At 42.3% G+C, this 20,576-nt stretch overlaps 1 protein-coding gene across 1 annotated transcript; it reads left to right on the forward strand.

The window, feature by feature from the left end:
- Positions 1–2,729: 2,729 nt before the first annotated feature.
- Positions 2,730–8,785, forward strand: LOC142952525 (uncharacterized). The gene is made up of 6 exons (XM_076094288.1): positions 2,730–3,013; positions 5,025–5,339; positions 5,433–5,714; positions 6,011–6,340; positions 7,481–7,563; positions 7,664–8,785. The coding sequence occupies exons 2-6, from the start codon at positions 5,222–5,224 to the stop codon at positions 7,790–7,792; spliced, it is 942 nt and encodes a 313-aa protein (XP_075950403.1). The 5' UTR covers positions 2,730–3,013; positions 5,025–5,221; the 3' UTR covers positions 7,793–8,785.
- The last annotated feature ends 11,791 nt before the right edge of the window (positions 8,786–20,576 follow it).

The following is a 20,576-nucleotide window of genomic DNA, read 5'->3' on the forward strand; positions in this document are numbered from 1 at the left end:
CAAAGCTGTTTTCCCCAAATGCTCGTTTGGGAGAAAGAAGAAGAAGAAGATCTTCTGACATTAAATAAAAGCCAGAACGCTCCAAATGAACAGCAGAGCGTCGGTTCAGACATCACTGAGTTCACGAGGAGCGTCGTGAACGCACCAGCACGACCACCGCTGGTCTACTGGTGGCCACTGGGACACTTGTGGGGTTCTAGTACCTTTTGCTCAAAGGCACCGTGGCGGTTTGCTACTGACAGAAAGGCTTCTCTAATTCAAACGTTACCGGTGAATTACAGTGTGGAGTTTAGGGAGAAGTGATTCTTTCCCATTAGAAGTCTGAGGTCCAGACGCACAAAGATGCAGAGATTCAAACTCCACCTGCTGCTTTTTGACGACGGCCACACGGCTGCAGCTCCGCCGTCTGCCAGCCGCAGACCAGATGAAAGTGTGAGTTTAAACCACAACGCTGGAACGTGTCTGAGTGGAGCGTTTAAATGTTCCACGATGTAAAGAGCCCTTCAGGAGCAACGAGGGCTCCGAGCGCCGTGTTGTGCATCAGCTGCGTTTACTCGCTGCGTCCAACAGACCAGAGATCACGAGACAAGAACCAGTGAAGAGTCTGAGATCATTAATCTGTGTTTTCCGTCTTCTTGTTGGTGGTCTCCGGATGACTCTCACTGGTTTCCACCACAGCGGACTGGGGGAGTAGCACCATCCAGCGACTAACCGCTGGAATATCTGGACGTGGCTGGTAAAGCGTGAGACACTCCGGCTTCCAGACTGAAATAATGAGACGGACTTTGAAGGGAGGCGGTCTGGATGTCCCAGACGGACGTGGATCTGGATCAGCGGGTTCATGAGAGTCTCCCAGCGGTCTACCGGCGGGGCTGGTGGCGGGGCTGGTGGCGGGAATGACGAGGCAAAGAGGACGGGCTGGAGGAGGAAGACGGGGAGCAGGGAGACATGGACGCCAGGGAGGCCGAGGCCGCCGCGTCCTCGGCCTCCTCCAGCTCTCCTCCTCCTCCTCCTCCTCCGTGGAGCTCCTGGCTGACGCTGGACTGTAAGGCGGCCGGGGTCAGCCACTCTTTGGGCAGGCAGCTCTGGAGGAACGGCACGCAGGAGCTGAAGTAGGCCAGACGGTTGACCCAGCGGGGGGTCTCACGGCCACACAGGATCTGAGGAGGCAGAAAGAAAAGGAGCTCTTAGAACAGCAATCACAAACCCCGAGAACCCCCCACACAGCGGGATTATAAAACTGCACCGTTGGTCAGATTTACGAGGGTCCTTGAACACATCATGTGTGACGAACGCTTCAGTCAGGAGAAAGCACCTAAAACTAAGCTTAATATTTGGATATTTCATCGAAAAAACTGAAAAATTCTTCATGTTCTCATTATAAATATCTCCTCTAATAAAGAGTTCACTTCAAGCAGATTGTGTAAAAATGTTAAACTGTGAGCTCCTCAGTGAAACTATGACGTCATGATTGATTCATCTGAGGCCAACAGTCATGTGACAACAAGGAGGAGACACTGACTGAACTACAGGAAGAGATCACGGAGAGGAGAGGAGAGGAGAGAGGAGGGGGGGAGAGGGGAGAGGGGAGGTGAAATAATGCAGTTGAAAGCATGATGCCAAATCATAGCACAACATGTCAGCAGTCAAGCAAAATTGTCATTTTGGAACCAGCTGTTCCATTGTACTTTTATATACTATATAACTATATATTTCACTTGTTTTATCACTAATAGTATTCAATCTATCCAAATACAGCAGTTTGGCATCATTTTGAGAGCTAGAATCCTCTCTGAGCCCTCTCTGTGTCGGTCCATTCTCGTCTGACTGCAGTCTGCCTGTGTCTATGTGAGGCTTTCTCAGCCTATGATTGGTCAATTCCAGACTATGACACCTCGTTTGACGCGTCAGAGTCTCAGGAATGCATTAGAAGTCACGAGGGCTTGATTGACAGAATCGTTAGCGGAAAAGAATTGAACTGCGCCGTGCATCGCCCTGCGTAAAAACGGATTCGCCGAAAGATTTGATTATATTTATTTTGTGTAGAATTGTGTTTGGAGTTTGTAAAAATGGCTTAGATGATAGTATTGCCCAGACTTTTTTTATTTAATCTGGTATATAACATGTATATACATGCATTATATTCGCTCTCGATATGTGCATTTTTTCGACGACATATGCTACCCCAGCCCGAGAGCCGCCAAATTTGGGGGCCTCATGAATAACAGGTTTTAATGAATCTCTGAATTGTTGTTTCATGACATCTTGTTATTTAGTGTCTGGTGTCTCTTCTCTCTCTCTCTCATCTTCTATCATCTCTCCAGACTCTGTCAGGCTGGTGGATGGGACTAGTCTGTGCTCAGGCAGACTGGAGGTGAAGTCTAAGCAGTCTAACCAGTGGTGGTCCTCAGTGTGTGAAGGTGACTTTGACCAGCAGGATGCAGAGGTGGTCTGTAGGGAGCTTGGCTGTGGGGCTCCTTCAGTCCTCCAGGGGGCGCTCTATGGAGAAGTGGAGGCTCCAATGTGGACCAAAGAGTTCCAGTGTGGAGGCCATGAGTCTGCTCTCCTGGACTGTAGAAGCTCAGGCTCAGATAGAAACACCTGCTCACCTGGCAAAGCTGTTGGACTCACCTGCTCAGGTAGAAGAGGAGCTGCAGCTTTGATCTGGTTCATTTCTGTTCTACTGAAACTCACTTTGTTCTTTACTGACGACTCTCTTGTTTCTGTTCAGAACCTGTCAGGTTGGTGGGAGGAGACAGTCGCTGTGCAGGAACACTGGAGGTGAAACAAGGAGACTGGAGACCAGTAGATTACTCTGACTGGACCCTGAAGAAAGCAGCTGTTGTCTGTAGAGATCTGGACTGTGGCTCTGCTGTTTCTACCAGACGGAGAGAGGAGTCCTCAGTGAGATCTGTGTGGAAGAGCGAGCATTTCTGCGATTACTCTGGATCTGCTCTGAGAGATTGTTTAACATCAGGTTCCTCTTCCTTCATCCTGGATCTCACCTGCTCAGGTAAGCCCATCAGTGACATCATCTATGTAGCACCCCAACACTCTATAGAGAGTAGACCTAAGTTACCCTTTAAACTGGAATGATGGGGTGTTTGGGTTCAGTATCCTAAGGTAGCTACCACAAAGGTTTACCTGATTTGGGTGAAATTTATATTATTTATGTTACGCTCTTAATAAACTTAATAAACTGTCAAACTTAACAATAGATCTAAACACTTAGACCAAACTCTATTTTAAATTAATGACCACAGACAACTTTTTGGGATGAAAAGGAAATAAAGGTTTACTGACTGCTTTTTACAATGTTCAAATAATATTAACCCTTTCAGGGGACAAGAAACTAAACACCAATAACACAAGTTAGAAACCTTTTAACATAAATAATACTTTCAGAAATAATATGAAACCAAAAGTTAACAAGTAAACAAATTGTTTGGACAAATATACAAAACTGAATTAACTTATATCAACACAACTAAATGTCTTCAGCTTTCTTTGTGAAAATCCCGATTCCCTTTTTTCACTTCTTTACTACAGCAGAACTCAGTGTGTAACACAATACTGAAACTTTAAACACACATGGGCCCACACACACTCACTCACACACACATCAGAAAGCTGCAGGCCTGTGTAGCTCGGGTGCGGTGATGCCTCCCGAATCCTTATCCTCAGCAGAGCAAAGACACAGAAAGTCTAAACTCACAGTTCAGCATCAGTCTTGGAGAAAACAGTTTGTGGTCCAAAGAATGAAACACGTTGACAGCGGAGGTGAAGTCCTCCTCAGGAACACACCAACAGTCCTTTCCGGTCAGCAATGGCGTCCTCTGGTCCAGTGACTCAGCAACTTTGACTTTTCACAGACACCCTTGCACTAAACTCTCGGCTCAATCAACTGAGATTAAGCAGTAAATGTGCAGTGCTGTCCACAGCGAACACTTTTCTTATCTAACCTAAACATTCACCAAGCTGTCTACCCTCACATGTCTCTGCAGTCCTCCCGTTCTCTATTTATTTATTTATTTCTCTCTCTCTCTCTTTTCCTTCGCACTTCTTTTCTCTTCGCCCCGCCCTCTCCTCTACCTACAACCAATTACTGCAGGTGGGGCTGAATGATACCTAGAGTAACCAATCAAACAACATAGCTCAAACTGAAGGCACTATCAGTGTTTTTATTATTTTAACTCTCACTTAGTTTAACCCATTGTTTGCCGTCAATATTGTTTAGAGCAGTTTATTTCAACTACTTATTCAACTATTTACACATCTCCTACTTTATTTAGGACTAAATGATCTTAATCCCTCAGTTAACCACTTTTTCTTTATTAAACTAAATTACTTCCAGGTTCATTTCCTTACTGAGTTATTTCATCCAACTTTATTAGGAACTAACTTGTTTTAATACCTAACTTCTACACCAGGGCTACATCTATGTGCCAATCTACTTCCTATGTTTTGGTCCAGTCCCTCCCTCACTACATCCTGGGAATCTGTCTCTAAAACACTCTCTGAGGTGCTCTGTCCCTTCATGAGCCTTCCTGGTCCCAACACAACTCACAATCTTCAAGGCAACATCCCTCCCTTCTTTCATGTTGAACATCTTCCACCACAGCGCTTGCTGCTGAATTCTACGTGATAATAAAGGACGTAGAGGAAAACTCTCTCTGTTAGCACAACATGATGAACCCAGTAGCACCAATCCGTCTCTGAGCTTCTGTGCACCGTTTTGTAATGCAGCTCCAAAGTGCCCTACTTTGGTAAGACCACGCTCACATTGCAGACAAGACAGACGCTGTTTGAATTTCAGTAAACATTAAAATAATTCTCCTCCCAGTCTGACTAAATATGTTAACTTTATGATCTTTTGATATTTGTGTTTTGAGCTAACTGGTTATTGCTTATTATTATTATAAATATTATTGACTTGTTGTATTATTTAATTGAATCTCTGACATCTTGTTATTTATTGTCTGGTGTCTCTTCTCTCTCTCTCTCATCTTCTATCATCTCTCCAGACTCTGTCAGGCTGGTGGATGGGACTAGTCTGTGCTCAGGCAGACTGGAGGTGAAGTCTAAGCAGTCTAACCAGTGGTGGTCCTCAGTGTGTGAAGATGACTTTGACCAGCAGGATGCAGAGGTGGTCTGTAGGGAGCTTGGCTGTGGGGCTCCTTCAGTCCTGCAGGGGGCGCTCTATGGAGAAGTGGAGGCTCCAATGTGGACCAAAGAGTTCCAGTGTGGAGGCCATGAGTCTGCTCTCCTGGACTGTAGAAGCTCAGGCTCAGATAGAAACACCTGCTCACCTGGCAAAGCTGTTGGACTCACCTGCTCAGGTAGAAGAGGAGCTGCAGCTTTGATCTGGTTCATTTCTGTTCTACTGAAACTCACTTTGTTCTTTTACTGACGACTCTCTTGTTTCTGTTCAGAACCTGTCAGGTTGGTGGGAGGAGACAGTCGTTGTGCAGGAACACTGGAGCTGAAACAAGGACACTGGAGACCAGTATATTACTCTGACTCGATCCTGAAGGAAGCAGCTGTTGCCTGTAGAGATCTGGACTGTGGCTCTGCTGTTTCTACCAGACAGAGAGAGGAGTCCTCAGAGAGATCTGTGTGGTGGATCAACTCTCACTGTAATCAGTCTGGATCTGCTCTGAGAGATTGTTTAACATCAGGTTACTCTACCTCTATCCTGGATCTCATCTGCTCAGGTAAGCCCATCAGTGCTGTCATTTATGACAGCAATATTTCCAGTATGTTCCTTCCTCTGTCACAATGACAGTCAGTGGGTTTCCATTGGACTGAACTGTAAAGTTATCCAGGGCAACAACATCCTGAAGTGTAGAGAGGTGGGCTTGTTTCTGGAAGCTTCAAACCCCCCATAGACTGCTGAGCTCCACCTGACAGGACACACCTGTCTGTCTGTCAGACCTGTGACATCACGTCCTTATTCATCTTGTTCAACGGAGGGTAAACGTGAACTTTCATCATCTCTCTGTGTTTACAGACCTGCTGCTTCAGCCAATCATCTCTGTGTCCTCCTCAATGTATGGGGTCTCTGAGGCCCAGCAGCAGGGGGCTCCGGTGCTCAGGCGCTCCACCTTCACCATCTGCTGCTCCATCCAGCCACAGTACCCAGGAGGCTCCTTCCAGCTCACCTTCACCTCCTCCAATTCAGCACACAACTACACCCAGCCAGCTGTCAATCACTCTGCGCACTTCCTGTTTCCTGCTGCAGAGCCCGCCCACCAAGGAAGCTACAGCTGTGTTTATCACCTCTATGTTTTTAATCATACTTTCTCCTCTGAGAGCCATCTGCTCTCCATCACTGTCTTAGGTAAGCTGACTGTTTACATGCAGGTTTGAAGATGATTGGTCCAAACTGACTGAAGATGATCAGCTGACCACAGAGTCCATGCATGTTGTTGTTTCTGGAATGACACGGTGACTCCTGTCATTGTGTTACACATGTCATATAGTAACCAAACCTAAGCACAGTCTATAAATGACAACAGCTAACAATTTACTGTAGCACAGAGCAGGTTTGGTTACCAGGATAACTCTGGTTCTCTGAGAACTGAAGCAGCTTCTGACGTGACCAATCACAAAAGCTCCACTGCCACCACATCAGTCATAACACCCCTTAGCCCCCAACTCTCCATTTTCAAGTGTAGTTCCTCCACCTATCAGAAGCAAGAAGGGCGCTGTGCTCCGATACCTCACTCGGAGAACCAGGGTTATCCTGGACACCAAACGTTGAGACAGTCGTTAACGATAGCAGTTACACTTTCAATTGACTCTTCAATAAGTCCCGCCTCTCTAACACTGACTGGCCAATCATAGCGTAGCATGGTCCAGCTCTGACCAGGAGCTCTGGTGATGAAAACAGGACGTAGGTGATGACATCATTGTAACATGAAACCAAGACTAACCAGATTCTCTCTAGTGTCCACCAGGGGGCGACTCCTCTGGTTGTATAGAAGTCTATGAGAAAATGACTCTACTTCTCTCTTGATTTATTACATCAGTAAACATTGTAAACATGAGTTTATGGTCTCAATCTATAGTTTCAAGTCTTCTTCAATACAGCATGATGTTCATTTAGTAAATGATGGTCCATTTAGAGTCAAACAGACCATAAAGCAGGGTATGCTTGAGGGCGGGGCTACACAGTGATTGACAGGTCTCTATCAGAGACGTATACGGCGTCTCTACGTCACTCCTCCTCAGTCCAAATATGGTCACTTCCTGTTCACTGGTTGCAAAAACCCAAGATGGCGACGGCCACAGTCCACAAATCATTGAGTGACGTCACGACAACTACGTCCACTTCTTCAATAACGTCTGTGGTTCAAACAGTGAACAGGAAGTAAACATGAAGAGTAATACGTGTCAGTGATTGTAGATTTCAGGGTCAATGGGAGCTGTTGGACTCATGATGTCGTGTGATGTGATGACTGTCCATGTGTTTGTTCAGATCCAACTCCTCTGATCATCAAAGCGATCGTCCTGCCGCTGGCTCTGCTGTTGCTGAACGTTGCCCTTTACTTCTACTGTAAGGTACGGACACACGTCTGCTGTTTAGACCAGCCACTGAGATGAAGCTCTCGCTCTCTGTTTAGTGAACTGAAGACAGGACTGTGCTGTCATGTCTCTCCAGGCCAACAGGGGGCAGATGCCGTGCAGACAGAAGAACACTGAGCTGGATCATTATAAACTGGGTGTTCCTGCAGCAGAAGAAGAAGAAGAAGAAGAAGAAGAAGAAGAAGAAGCTCAGGGAGCAGAGTAGCTCCTCCAAGGAGCTCATCTCACATCCAGATGATTTCTACCACACAACCACCACCAGCTCCCTTTGATACGCATGTTCCCTTAAACCAGAAGACTGAATATGATATCACATTATTATAGCCTGTCTGTCTTACTCTCAACAATGTGTTGGTCTCTCCATACCTTCTGACTTCCTGTCTGTGGCTCTCAGCTCCAAGCCCATTGGTTCCTGCTGAAGAGGTGAATCTTTAAAAACACCTCACAGATATAAAGTTTCATTTAAAAGTAGACTTGAGAGCAGGTTTACCAGAGTCCAAGCAGAAAGCAGAGACTATGAGGAACAATGTTAATAATAGATATTAGAATAAACATGAAACATTGACTTCTATCTTCTACATTCTGTACTCAATGTTGACAATCTGTTGCTGTTTGTCCTTTAAAAATATGATGAACTTCATGACTTCACTTATTGTAGTGAGCAAGATTTTGGCAGCAGGACAACATTGAGCTAAAAGATAATCATAATAATACAAATACACGTCCCGCTGTGATCAGCCCCTAAAACATCACTTATTTGTCATTCAGACATTTTACTATTTTGCTCATTGTTGTTCTTCATGATTTGACTTCATTTTATAATTGAGGATTTTCTTATTTTTTTTATGATTAACTTAAGCTGTAGCCCTATTTTTAGGCCTCTGCTCGAAAATGGCATACCCATACTAAAGAGACTGCAATTCTGTAACTACAAGGTCTATTTTAATAATTTTTGATGATATAATTCAGATAACACTTGTGAGATTGTTCAGATGGCTAAATATTGTGTATATGTTGCTGGTTAATATAGTACATGAAGATATTACACAGCTCAAATTGAAAATATTCAGGTTCACCTGAAAAAAAAGCAATTTTATTGATATTATGTTTTTGAAATAATGCAGCTGAGAGCCTAAAAACTCTCCCAAATCATAGCACAACCTGTCAGTAGTCCCACAAACAAGTTTGGCTGGGATAAAGTGAAGAATACGAAAGTTATAGAGGCTTTTAGTACAGACGTCACGCGAGGTTGTCATTTTGGAACCAGCTGTTGCAGCTCTTACATTGTACTTTTATATACTATATAACTATATATTTCACTTTTTTTATCACTCATATTATTCAATACATCCAAATACAGCCGTTTGGCATCATTTTGAGAGCCAGGGTCCTCTCAGAGCCTGTTTCTGGCTCTCATCCATGGGATTTTCTCGTCTGAATTCCAGTTGCTATGTGTGTATGGGGGTCTAGCTCAGCCTATCATTGGTCGATTTCAGTCAATGAGCCCGCCTTCGACGCGTCAGAGTCTCAGGAAGGCGGTAGTTGAAGCCGGGTGTTGATTGATCCAAAATCCAAAAAGCGCCGCGCATCCCCGAACGTAAAATTCCATTCGCCAAAAGTCTGACCACCCACTCCCGGGTCCCACAAGTTAGATTGACCCCCATTCTACAGGAAACAGACGAGAAACAGGCAGGATGTACTTAGCAACAATGTTTTTAGCCGCTAACCGGAGAATTGTGCCGTTCTTTTCCTGACTCTTCATAAAGGTGAGCTGCTGACTATGATTTTTTCCGGTGAAGTGATCTCTTGTGCTGGCGTTGTTGGCTCACAGCTTTGTACTGGTTTCACGGAGAGAAAATCCGAAGGTATTTATGGATTCTGTGATGAATTCTCATGCTCTGGGATGTATTGATCGGCCGTGTAGCCGTTAGCTTGTTGTTGGAATATCGAAGCGCAGTTCATAGATCGCCGATTCGTGGCCAGAAATACGTGGTATTATGGCACATTTTCTAGTTGCTGATATTAGTAGTGTATAATTGTGTTTGGAGTGTGTAAAAAGTGACTTATATGATAGTGTTGCCCATATGTTGCTGTTTAATCCGGTATATAAAATGTATACATGCACAATATTCGCTCTCAATATGAGCATTTTTTTGGACGATATTTGCTGCCCCCTCTAAGCCCGAGAGCCCCCAAATTTGGGGGCGTCGTGTTTAAGAGGTAAGGCTTTTCTTATTTTTTTTATAATTAAGGCTTTTCTTATTTCGTAAGAATGTTGTTATTAAGGATTTTGCTTATTTGTTATAATTAAGGATTTTGCTTGCATCATAAGACAATTTTAATTATTGATTTTGCTTGTTTTTTAGAATTAGAGGGTTTTACTTAAAACATGCATTTTGGTTAATTTTGTAATTTAGGATATTACTTATTTCATAAGAATTTTGCTTATTTTGTACTTCATGAATGTAAATAATGTTGCAATCAAGGAATTTACAATTTGTGTTATAGTTAAGGCTTTTGCTTATTTCAGCAGAACATTGTCATTATGTTTTTTATAATTAAGGATTTTGCTTATTTCACAATAATTCAGCTAATTTTTGTTCTTCGTAAATTGAGTTAATTTTGTAATTAAGGAATTAAAAAAAAACTATAATAAAGTATTTTGCTTAAATCATGAGTTTCGCTTGATTTTGTAATTAACGAAATTATCTTTTTCATTAGAGTTGAGCTTATTTTATACTTCATGAATTTACAATATTATGTAATTAAGGATTTTGTTTATTAATAAGAATGTTGTATTTATGGGTTTTTCTTATTTCATGAGTTTATTTAATTTTCTAAATATGGATTTTTCTCATTTCATAAGAATTTTGTTAATTTTTGTATTTAAGTATTTTGATTACTTTTGTGTTAAAAGGATTTTGATAGAAAATATCCTCCTAATCAAACAATCTGAATAAAATATGAACACATACGTGAAACTAAACACACGTACTTGGACTGCACAGATACATGTAGTACTAGTACTACTTTAACAAAGTACTTTAAGGGTTGTTGAACTTGGGTCCAGTCGGATCGTACTTGGACGAGGAAAAGACAACATGTGACCGTTTACCAACCAAAACCAAACGTGAGCGTCATCAGAAGGACTTAAACTCACATGTGCACATCTGTGTTCAAACATGTGCAGATGATCAGTTTTCATGTGTCCACACAGAGAGATGAAATGATGAAGATCACTGTGATAAATGTATCTCTATCATCTATGTTCAAAGAAAACTAAAGCAGTTTAATAAACTCTGAAACTCTGTGAATGAGCTGAATCTAACAGATTGTAAGTCATCACCAAAGCCTTCGTCTTCTTCTCTGGCAAAAGTAAAAAGAAGCCTGTGAAGCTGCTGTTGCTCCGTCTGTCCACATGATGGCGATGTTCTCCAACACGTGAAGCTGAAGCAGCTGATGAAGAAGACAGAGTTCACACAGGTGACACGAGTCACTTCATTCAGTGGTTGAACAGCATCCATCAGCCTCAGCTGCTCTCTGTTCACTGGTAATGAGTGAAGTTCAACACATCACATATAAAATCAGGCACTTTGTGGAGGACACTTCATGGTTCATTCTTTCAAATGTGACGGGCTGCTTGTGATTAAAATTGTATTCCTTCATCACCGACACAGAAGACACACCGCTTTTTCTCCTTGAAGCACAAACATGTATTCTCTTTCCCATCTTTCATTAAATTGTCTTCCCTCTGCATCAATTTTTCTCTTCTTGGACATTTTGGGATTACTGCCAATAGCTCCCCCTTATTGCTCCACACTCATCAAGACAATGCAGGGTCCTCATGAGGCCCTCCTAACATATTTATTAAATAGTGGTGCACGTTCCTAAAGAAAGTGTTTTGGTGCGTTTAGGGTCTGAGGCCTTCATAGGACAGCCTGCTGTCTTCAGTTCAGCCAGTAAAGTTCCCATTAGAGCATCTCACCTATGAAGTGACCACAGTCACTGAACTATGAACACACGCATCAGTCCATTGCACAGATGTGTTACACGTTGCCTTGTTGTCGTCCAGCGTGAGTGTATCTCAGTTCACGTGGGTCAGACTGGTGTCCAGATCAGCAATGCATGCTGGGAGCTCTACTGCCTGGAACATGGGATCCAGTGATGGACAAGACCATCAGAGGAGATGATTCCTTCAGTACCTTCTTCAGTGAGACTGGAGAACAGTCAGGTTACCGTAGGTCACACAGAGTACTCACCACTACACCGAGTCAGTCATGTCAAGTCAATAATTAAGTGTTGGAGACACATAACACACGTGTTGAAGGTGTGTGTGTTATATTGCATTGAAATAAGACGGGTCCTTCACAGAGCTTCTCTTGGAAGCACGAATCATAAATTGTACCAAACCTTTTTACCCAGAATGAAATCAACATCTGGATCTCCCCCTGGTGGCCCCTGATGTGATATGCAGCAGTTTTCTATGAGCAGAGCATGCATTTATAAACATCAATATCTTCATTTAAAAAGATACATTGCAGGCTGCAACTGAGCTGATACGTTCATCCCTTCATTTTAGCCATGCTAGTGACGTGGATGAAGGGAGAGCAATGTCTGTTGGTTAACCACTTTAGTTCAGCCTGAAATATCTCAATAACTATTGCAAAGTACATTTACTCAAGTACAATTTTAGGTATTTGTACTTGAGTATTTAAATTTTCTGTTACTTTATACTTGTACTTCAGAACAATTCAGATATTGTACTTTTTACATCACTGCATGTAAACTTAAGTTACTGTTTATTTTGCGTATTTACAAAGTATACCAAATATCCATCCATCCATTATCTGTAACTGTTTATCCTGTTAAGAGAGGTCGCTGGGGGACTGGAGCCGATCAATACCAACTGTAATTAACTCCAGCAGTAGTCGAAGTAGTGAAGACTAAAATTAGATAAAATGACCCCCCTTACTGCAACATTACAATGATTTACATATGCACGAATCACAAATTGTAATCCAATTGCTAATTGATGCGAATACTGTTTTTTCATGCATGTAACAGCTGTGTGTAACTGGGATTCAAATGAAATATGGCCGATTGCACAGCAGCGGTAAAGGTAGAATTATTGTCAGATTAGGCAGCATTAACTGGCTGGGATACATTTGGTTCTCCCTGATAAGGGGCCTACCAGATCCGATGATCATGGATTCATCTTCAGTCATTTCGATGCATTGACATTCGAAAACGTCCCTGCAATAGAAACACGCGGCCCCTTTTAGAGGCCTCGTATGCAACAACAGTCACTTTGCAATAAAATAAACGATAATGGTTTATTGTAAGAACTGCCACTCACATCATAAATGTCTGTATAGAGATTTTATTCAGGACATCATTTACAAATATGCAGTCAGAGTTCACTGAGCTCCAGCTTTGGGTGGAATTTCTTGGGCTGTGGTGGATGTGTGGTGGGGGGGGGGGGGGCTCATCTGTCATGCAGTGCAGCCAGCGATGCCTGAAGAGTGAACACAAAGGTAGCTGGCTTAAATGACAAGCTAATTCCTTCGTTTTTATTCATTTTGTGGGGATTTTTGTTGACGGTTACATTTCTACGGGAGGTGAAAACATGTAAATAATGTTTAATCTACTTGTCAAGACAGTACAGTAGACTACAAACAACTGCATATATTTTTTTTTTTTATACGTCTAAGGTAGATAGAGTTTTAGCCCAAATGGTCATTGTCGTACTGATTCTATACCAAACTGCTCTAACATCAGCTAGAGCCATGCTGCCATCCACCTGCCACATGGCATCATAATGTATTTGTTAATTTATATTTTTTAATGAATAATCTGTAAAAAAAACTACCATATTTCCCTCTGAAGAGTAGTGTTGAAACGTTAGAAGCATACAGTAGCAGAAAATGGAAGTACAAGTACCTCAAAATTGTACAATAGTAAATGCACTTAAGTACTAATACATAACATAACTAACTAGTTAACTAAGTATTCAATAACAGCTGAAAGTACTCACTGATAGAGACAGTACCAACTGTACTAACAACAATAAACAGCTGTTTATTATTAGTTTATTCAGCGGTGATAATTTAATTTAAACTTTGTGTAATCAATAACATATCATACATATATATTATCCCCAATAACTGACCGAGAACATGTCAACAGTACACAAATCAGCATTTAGCCTGATTAGCATCAGCATTGATTATGAACGGTTTCGTTAGCCACCAGCTAACACAGTAAAGTAGCAGCACTAGCGGGCTAAATAACAAGCTAACGGTTCATGTTTCAAATATAATTTACCAATCCATGATAGTGGGCTGCAAATTCCCGCTTCACGAGGCTTGACAGGAACATTTTGACATGTTTACATCAGTGGGATTGCAGTACATGAACACTGAACTATAGGGGGCAGCATCGTGTCTCACGGCATCCAATCTACCGGGAAATCAAAAGCAGAAGAAGAAGAAGAAGAAGAAGACGCAAAATACCAACGAAGAAGAATCCTGTCAAGCTCGTGAAGCAGGAATTTGCAGCCCATGTGACGTCACAAAGGCTCGAAACAGAACGGTCAGTTGTTTGCGTTCTGTAGCCTTTGTGACGTCACGTGATTGCCTGTGATCCTGTGATCTCTTTGATAGACATTGACTACCCTGAAGCTATACAAGCCGACTTTTCAAACGGGTAGGTCAGTTTTACACTCACAGAGCAGATACGTGAAATCTTTACCGCATTGAAGATTAGAATTAAACCATGGATGGACTAGAAATTTCCCCACTGGACCACGAACTGGAGACCATATCCCAACGACCTAATCTCCCAGAAAATCAAATGTATTCTGAAACTTCCCCCCAAGAATCTCTCCAGGGTCAAGTATATAACTTTGAGAGTGCTTACAAAAAGTACCAGGAAAGAAATCAAATTACAAAAATGGTATTCGGTTCAAACTCTGATATAACTACTACTAATGATGAAACACCTAATCTCCCAGAAATTAAAATGTATTCTGATTTAAAAGAGAAATGTTTTACTTTCATGGACATGATGGAGCGCTGGCTGGCAAAAAAGGGTAAGTTCGGTAAATTGAGATGCATGAAAGATAAATACGCTGGACATCTTTTCAATAAATATTTGCCCTCACCATGCATGGTATGGAAGGTTGAAAATATTAACATTATCCTTGAGGAAGTTAAGGATCTAATGACCGTGATCATTGTGGCCAATACATTCATTGACTGGGATATTGTAAAAAATGAAATCTCTCAGGACATTGAAGATGTAGCAAAATTCTTTCTTTGGGTAACTCTAAAAGACCAGAAGAGATATAAGAAGGTATTTCCAACAGGAATGGATATCGACGATCGCAAATCTGTTGAAATCATGTCATACATAGATCAAGAGGAGAGTGATTATTGCCCAGACGTTGTCAGAGCTATAATCCCAAATTCAGTTAGGGATTACCTCATCAGTCACTTAACATATAAACCCGTGATCACCGCAGAAGCAATCAGACGCACAACATCTTGCAATCATTCACACTCCTACAGATACTCTAGGATACTGAACTTAATGTGGTCTTTCATGGAACAGATGTACGTTAAGATCGTCTCACACAAAATGTACCCTAAGTATCATTCGTACTTCTGGTTCAATAACGAACGTTCAACTCCTGGCTCAGTACATGAGGACGCACATGCTGAACCTCGGCCAGGTGCAAAGGCGCAGGAAGAACTAAAGAAAAGGTCAGTTCAGGTATTCGCAGAGGCGCTGGTTTCGCGGATTTTCAAAGAAGCAGATCTGAACTGGACCACTGCAGACCCCGAAGCCATCACTATGCGACTGTTTGAAAGAACGTGGATCGAAGTCCAGGATGTCAATTTTAATCCCAAAACATTAAAACAACTTGACAAGGTCATTTTCAAGAAACTGTGTAAGAAGTGGGGCAATTCAAACGAGGTGCTGTTGTCCATGAAATTAGAGGAACGAGAACTTGGGAACTGCATTGCCTCCTGTGTCGAATATCACCTGACACGACCCAAAACGTGCGACACCATCTGCAAGTTCTTCAGATGTGGAAAGGAGGTTCGGGAAACAAACTCCATGGATAGACCAGACACATCACAGACAGAGGGGATGGACAGATGTGCTGTCAGCCCTCTCAGGGGAAGAAATGAGAACCAGGTGAAGTCCAGTCCGGACGACACACAGAGCTTTTCAGAGGTTCATGAAGTCTTAATCCATAAAGAGGTTGCAGCCTCATGTGTCAACTCTGCCCTCTCCTTTATCGCTCCAAGTGAAGAGCCTGTAATTAATCCGGGCATCACTCCCCCTCAACTAAAGAACGAAGGTTCTGATGCAAATAGCTCAGTATATGAGGACGCACTTTCTGAACCTTGGCCAGGTGCAATAGCAGAGGAAGAACTAAAGAAAAGGTCAGTTCAGGTATTCGTGGAGGCGCTGGTTTCGCGGATTTTAAAAGAAACAAATCAGAGTTGGGCCACCCAGCACTTTACAGAACCCATCACTTTGCGTGTGCTTGAGGCCATCATTTTGTATCTGTTTGAAAGAACGTGGATCGAAGTCCAGGATGTCGATTTTGATATCAAAAGATTAAAAAACCTTGACAAGGCCATTTTCAAGAAACTGTGTAAGAAGTTTGGCGGTTCAAAAAGGGTGCGGTTGTTCATGGAATTAGAGGAACGAGAACTTGGGAACTACATTGCCTCCTGTGTCGAATATCACCTGACACGACCCAAACAGCGCAACACTATCTGCAATTTCTTCAGATGTGGAAAGAAGGTTCGGGAAACAATCTCCATGGATAGACCAGACACATCACAGACAGAGGGGATGGACAGATGTGCTGTCAGCCCTCTCAGGGGAACAAATGAGAACCAGGTGAAGCCCAGTCTGGACGATACACAGAGCTTTTCAGAGGTTCATGAAGTCTTAATCCATAAAGAGGTTGCAGCCTCATGTGTCAACTCTGCCCTCTCCTTTATCGCTCCAAGTGAAGAGCCTGTAATTAATCCGGGCATCACTCCCCCTCAACTACAGAACGAAGGTTCTGATGCAAATAGCTCAGTATATGAGGACGCACTTTCTGAACCTTGGCCAGGTGCAATAGCAGAGGAAGAACTAAAGAACGAAGGTTCTGATTCAAATAGCTCAGTACATGAGGACGCACTTTCTGAACCTTGGCCAGGTGCAATAGCAGAGGAAGAACTAAAGAAAAGGTCAGTTCAGGTATTCGTGGAGGCGCTGGTTTCGCGGATTTTAAAAAAAACAAATCAGAGTGGGGCCACCCAGCACTTTGCAGAACCCATCACTTTGCGTGTGCTTGAGGCCATCATTTTGTATCTGTTTGAAAGAACGTGGATCGAAGTCATGGATGTCGATTTTGATATCAAAAGATTAAAAAACCTTGACAAGGCCATTTTCAAGAAACTGTGTAAGAAGTTTGGCGGTTCAAAAAGGGTGCGGTTGTTCATGGAATTAGAGGAACGAGAACTTGGGAACTACGTTGCCTCCTGTGTCGAATATCACCTGACACGACCCAAACAGCGCAACACTATCTGCAATTTCTTCAGATGTGGAAAGGAGGTTCGGGAAACAATCTCCATGGATAGATCATCTGATTCAACAACTAGCTCAGGATATTGGAACGCACTTTGGTGGTTTTTTTTCACTTCAAGATGAACGCAATAAAGAGCTCCGGTCCTCTCAGGGCCACCTCAGAGGTCCAAAGTGTGACCTCACAGCTTGAGCCTGTGTGATGTCTACTGTGATAGTAGACACCATCTGATAACTTGTACTGTGATAGTAGAAGTAAGATGTTGCCTACTATCACAATAGAAGTAATTAGATTATTAGAACATATAATAACGTGTACTGTGACAGTAGAAGTTATCAGATGTTCCAATAATCTAATAACTGAATGTAGAGGAACAAATGAACGGAGCTGCTGCCTCTGCCCCATTAGCTCATGTTATAACACTGTTCATTTAGAAAGCAGCGAGAACACCTTTTATTATGTTCACTATGTCCAAGTCAAGGGGAGGATTCAAACAAAACTATAATAACCATAACATAAGCACAGCAATCATTTGTGTCAAGTCTCTAATAAGTTACGTACGGCTGATTTGAAACTGTTGCCGTTCATTTACAATCCATCAATTAACATGTGGGCACGGCAACGAGCAGCAGGTTTGAATCCCTATCAGTGTGTGTAAATAGTGAACACTTTGGGTCTGCGAGTGTGTGTGTGTGTGTGTGTGTGTGTGTGTGTGTGTGTGTGTGTGTGTGTGTCAGTGTTTTTGTCCCTTTCCAGGAACAAATTTCACCGGTCAGTTGGTCAGCACAAAGGCCACATGCTGCGCTTCATAACAACCACTGTTTCTCTCTCCATTCATGTGTTTTCTTCTCCTCCTCAGTCTGTGTAATCACTATGGAAACAAATAATACATAAAGGAAGTGGGAGATTTGTACTCTTCTTGCATTAGACTTTCTTTACAAATAGTCAAAACGCTTATTTTTTCAAGTTTTGTTTCCTTTTCTTTCCTTATCTCCAGGTTTTCCATGACTGTGGAGTCTCTGTCTCTCTCCCGTCATGAACGTGACTCCGGGCAGCTGTACGGCAGAGATGCCGTACGGATACCAACCCCGCATGAGGGGGCTTTACATCGCCACCGAGCTCGTCATCGCAGTGCTGGCCATCATCGGCAACTTCCTGGTCTGTCTGGCTGTCAGCCGCAACAAAAAACTCTGCACTGTCACCAATTACTTCCTGGTGAGGAAACCTGTTTCGACCCCATCTAAAATGTGACATACGAACCTGTGGTTTGAGGAAAACTACGAGCAGATATCTAAAGGACCAAAAGTGTGTTTTAGTCTGTGAAGGTATCATTGTCAGTGGCGGATATCCTGGTGGGCTTGGTGGCCATTCCCTGCGCAGTGCTGACAGACCTGGGTCGACCTCACCATGACCTGCCCCTCTGCCTGGTGCTGCTCAGCATCCTGATGGTGCTCACACAGGTAGGAGCATCTAACCTGGTGGCTTTGGGGATCGATTGCCGGTTGGAATCCTGCAGGGTAAGAGCGCCACCTATAATGTCCCTTAATACAGAATTGATCAAACCTTCGACCTACGAAGGTTTCTTTTATTTTGTGTTTATGCCAAGGAACTAATATATTTTCCCATCATGCTTAAGACTCTGTAGTTCAGGGGTCTTCAAAGTTTTTCAGGCCAAGGACCCCCAAACTGATAGAGAGATGGAGCAGGGACCCCCAACTATATATATTGTATAAAATTGTGTTTTATATTAAACTGGGCCTGGTGCCATGTATAAACATACTTCTTTATTGTGCATTCAATACTAAGATATTCAAATAATACACAGGTTCATATATTCATGTTTTTATTTTAAACATGTGCAAGGTACAGTGAGTAGGGTGGCCGTGACACTGCCTTTTATAAACATACCTTGTCAGCTGATACCAATGCCAATATCAACATTTTCTGTCAATTGCATGATAATCATGCATACAAGATATTCAAATTGATGTTTTCATTTTAAACATAAATGTGGAAAACAAAATGAGTGATGGCCTATTAGTGCCACTGCCAAAAAAAAAAAAAATTGTCTAATCATCCAAATATTTCGCAGACCCCCTAGGGGTCACGGACCCCCTGTTGAAGACCTCTGCTCTACTCCCCCCGCCCCCCATACTTGGTCTGACCCAATGACATCACGGATGACATCATCCAGTGTATAAATAGAGGAAATGGTTGGGTGCCTCCCCCTTTAGCCTCTGGAACACATGGTACTTCATGCACGGACCCACATTGGCAAAATAAATCTGTTAATACAAGGAAAATTCAACACAAAATGACAAAACTAGGTAAAGCAAACTTTGATTACATGCGAATTACCTTGTTAAGTAAACCTTAAATAAATTACCTTGTTAAGTAAACCTTAAATAAATTACCTTGTTAAGTAAACCTTAAATAAATTACCTTGTTAAGTAAACCTATCTTGAATATAATCATGGGTCCATGATATTTAATGCCTATTTTTCTAATTTCTTTATCATGGGTTATGAACGTTAAAAAATACTGTAGTATATGCAAGATTGGACAGTAGCTTGCTGTTGATCATTTTTTTCTCCCAAGGCATCAACATTTGGTATATTCAACTGTATTTAACTGTTTATATGAAGAACAGTACATTACTGTCTAGAATTCCCGTTTTTTTAGCGATTTGTGACGGTGTGGTTTAAAAATTACAAGCGTATTATTGATAAGGAGCCGATGGTGTCTGGTCCCAAATGTCAACCGTAAAATGGCCTCACTCTATCGCCATGACAAATCACTCATGAGTAGATATCCTCATATCCAACGGTACAAAACAACACGACTGTTATTCCACAGTGAGAATCTGCAATTACAAATTACATTAGATCGAGGAAGATTGTTCACTCTATGTGAGGGTTGGGTGATAATACCAAACTGAATAATAGCACCTAATATACTACATCCAAAGACTATATAGATTTTCACGTCTTGAACTTAAAATGCCCTTAAATTATGATTAAACAGTTTGTCAGCTACAAGCAGAAGCATGTGACCTTTAGGCTGCACACATACTGTCAAACTGTGCTCATTTGATATCATCTGAATCCAAACTTCGCGGAAAATCCATCTGGACGTTAGCGGGTACAAACCAGTTCAATCCATCACGGTTCCTCATGTCTGTGTGTCTCAGTTGAAATGGTGAGTTGTTCCGTCAGCCTATAATGCATAAATGGCTTCATACATAATTCAATTCACAGAAAACACAATTTGCGTAATGTGTTTTTTTGTCATTTTTAGTGGTCCTGTTATCATTGAAGTAATGTGAATAATTACAGAACGTGGCCGACTGCACTTGTAGGCTGTAGCCTTGTGCTGTCGGTGCGTTCCTCTAGTG

Source organism: Anarhichas minor, unplaced genomic scaffold, assembly GCF_050575085.1.
Source record: "Anarhichas minor isolate MPS153535 unplaced genomic scaffold, ASM5057508v1 ptg000018l, whole genome shotgun sequence".
NCBI lineage: Eukaryota > Metazoa > Chordata > Actinopteri > Perciformes > Anarhichadidae > Anarhichas > Anarhichas minor.

Bases quoted from the DNA above. Each gene is read 5' to 3' on its own strand.
- LOC142952525 (XM_076094288.1), top strand. From the start codon at position 5,222: ATGTGGACCAAAGAGTTCCAGTGTGGAGGCCATGAGTCTGCTCTCCTG. The intron at 5,715-6,010 runs GTAAGCCCATCA...CTGTGTTTACAG, and splicing joins CCTGGATCTCATCTGCTCAG to ACCTGCTGCTTCAGCCAATC. The intron at 7,564-7,663 runs GTACGGACACAC...ATGTCTCTCCAG, and splicing joins CCCTTTACTTCTACTGTAAG to GCCAACAGGGGGCAGATGCC.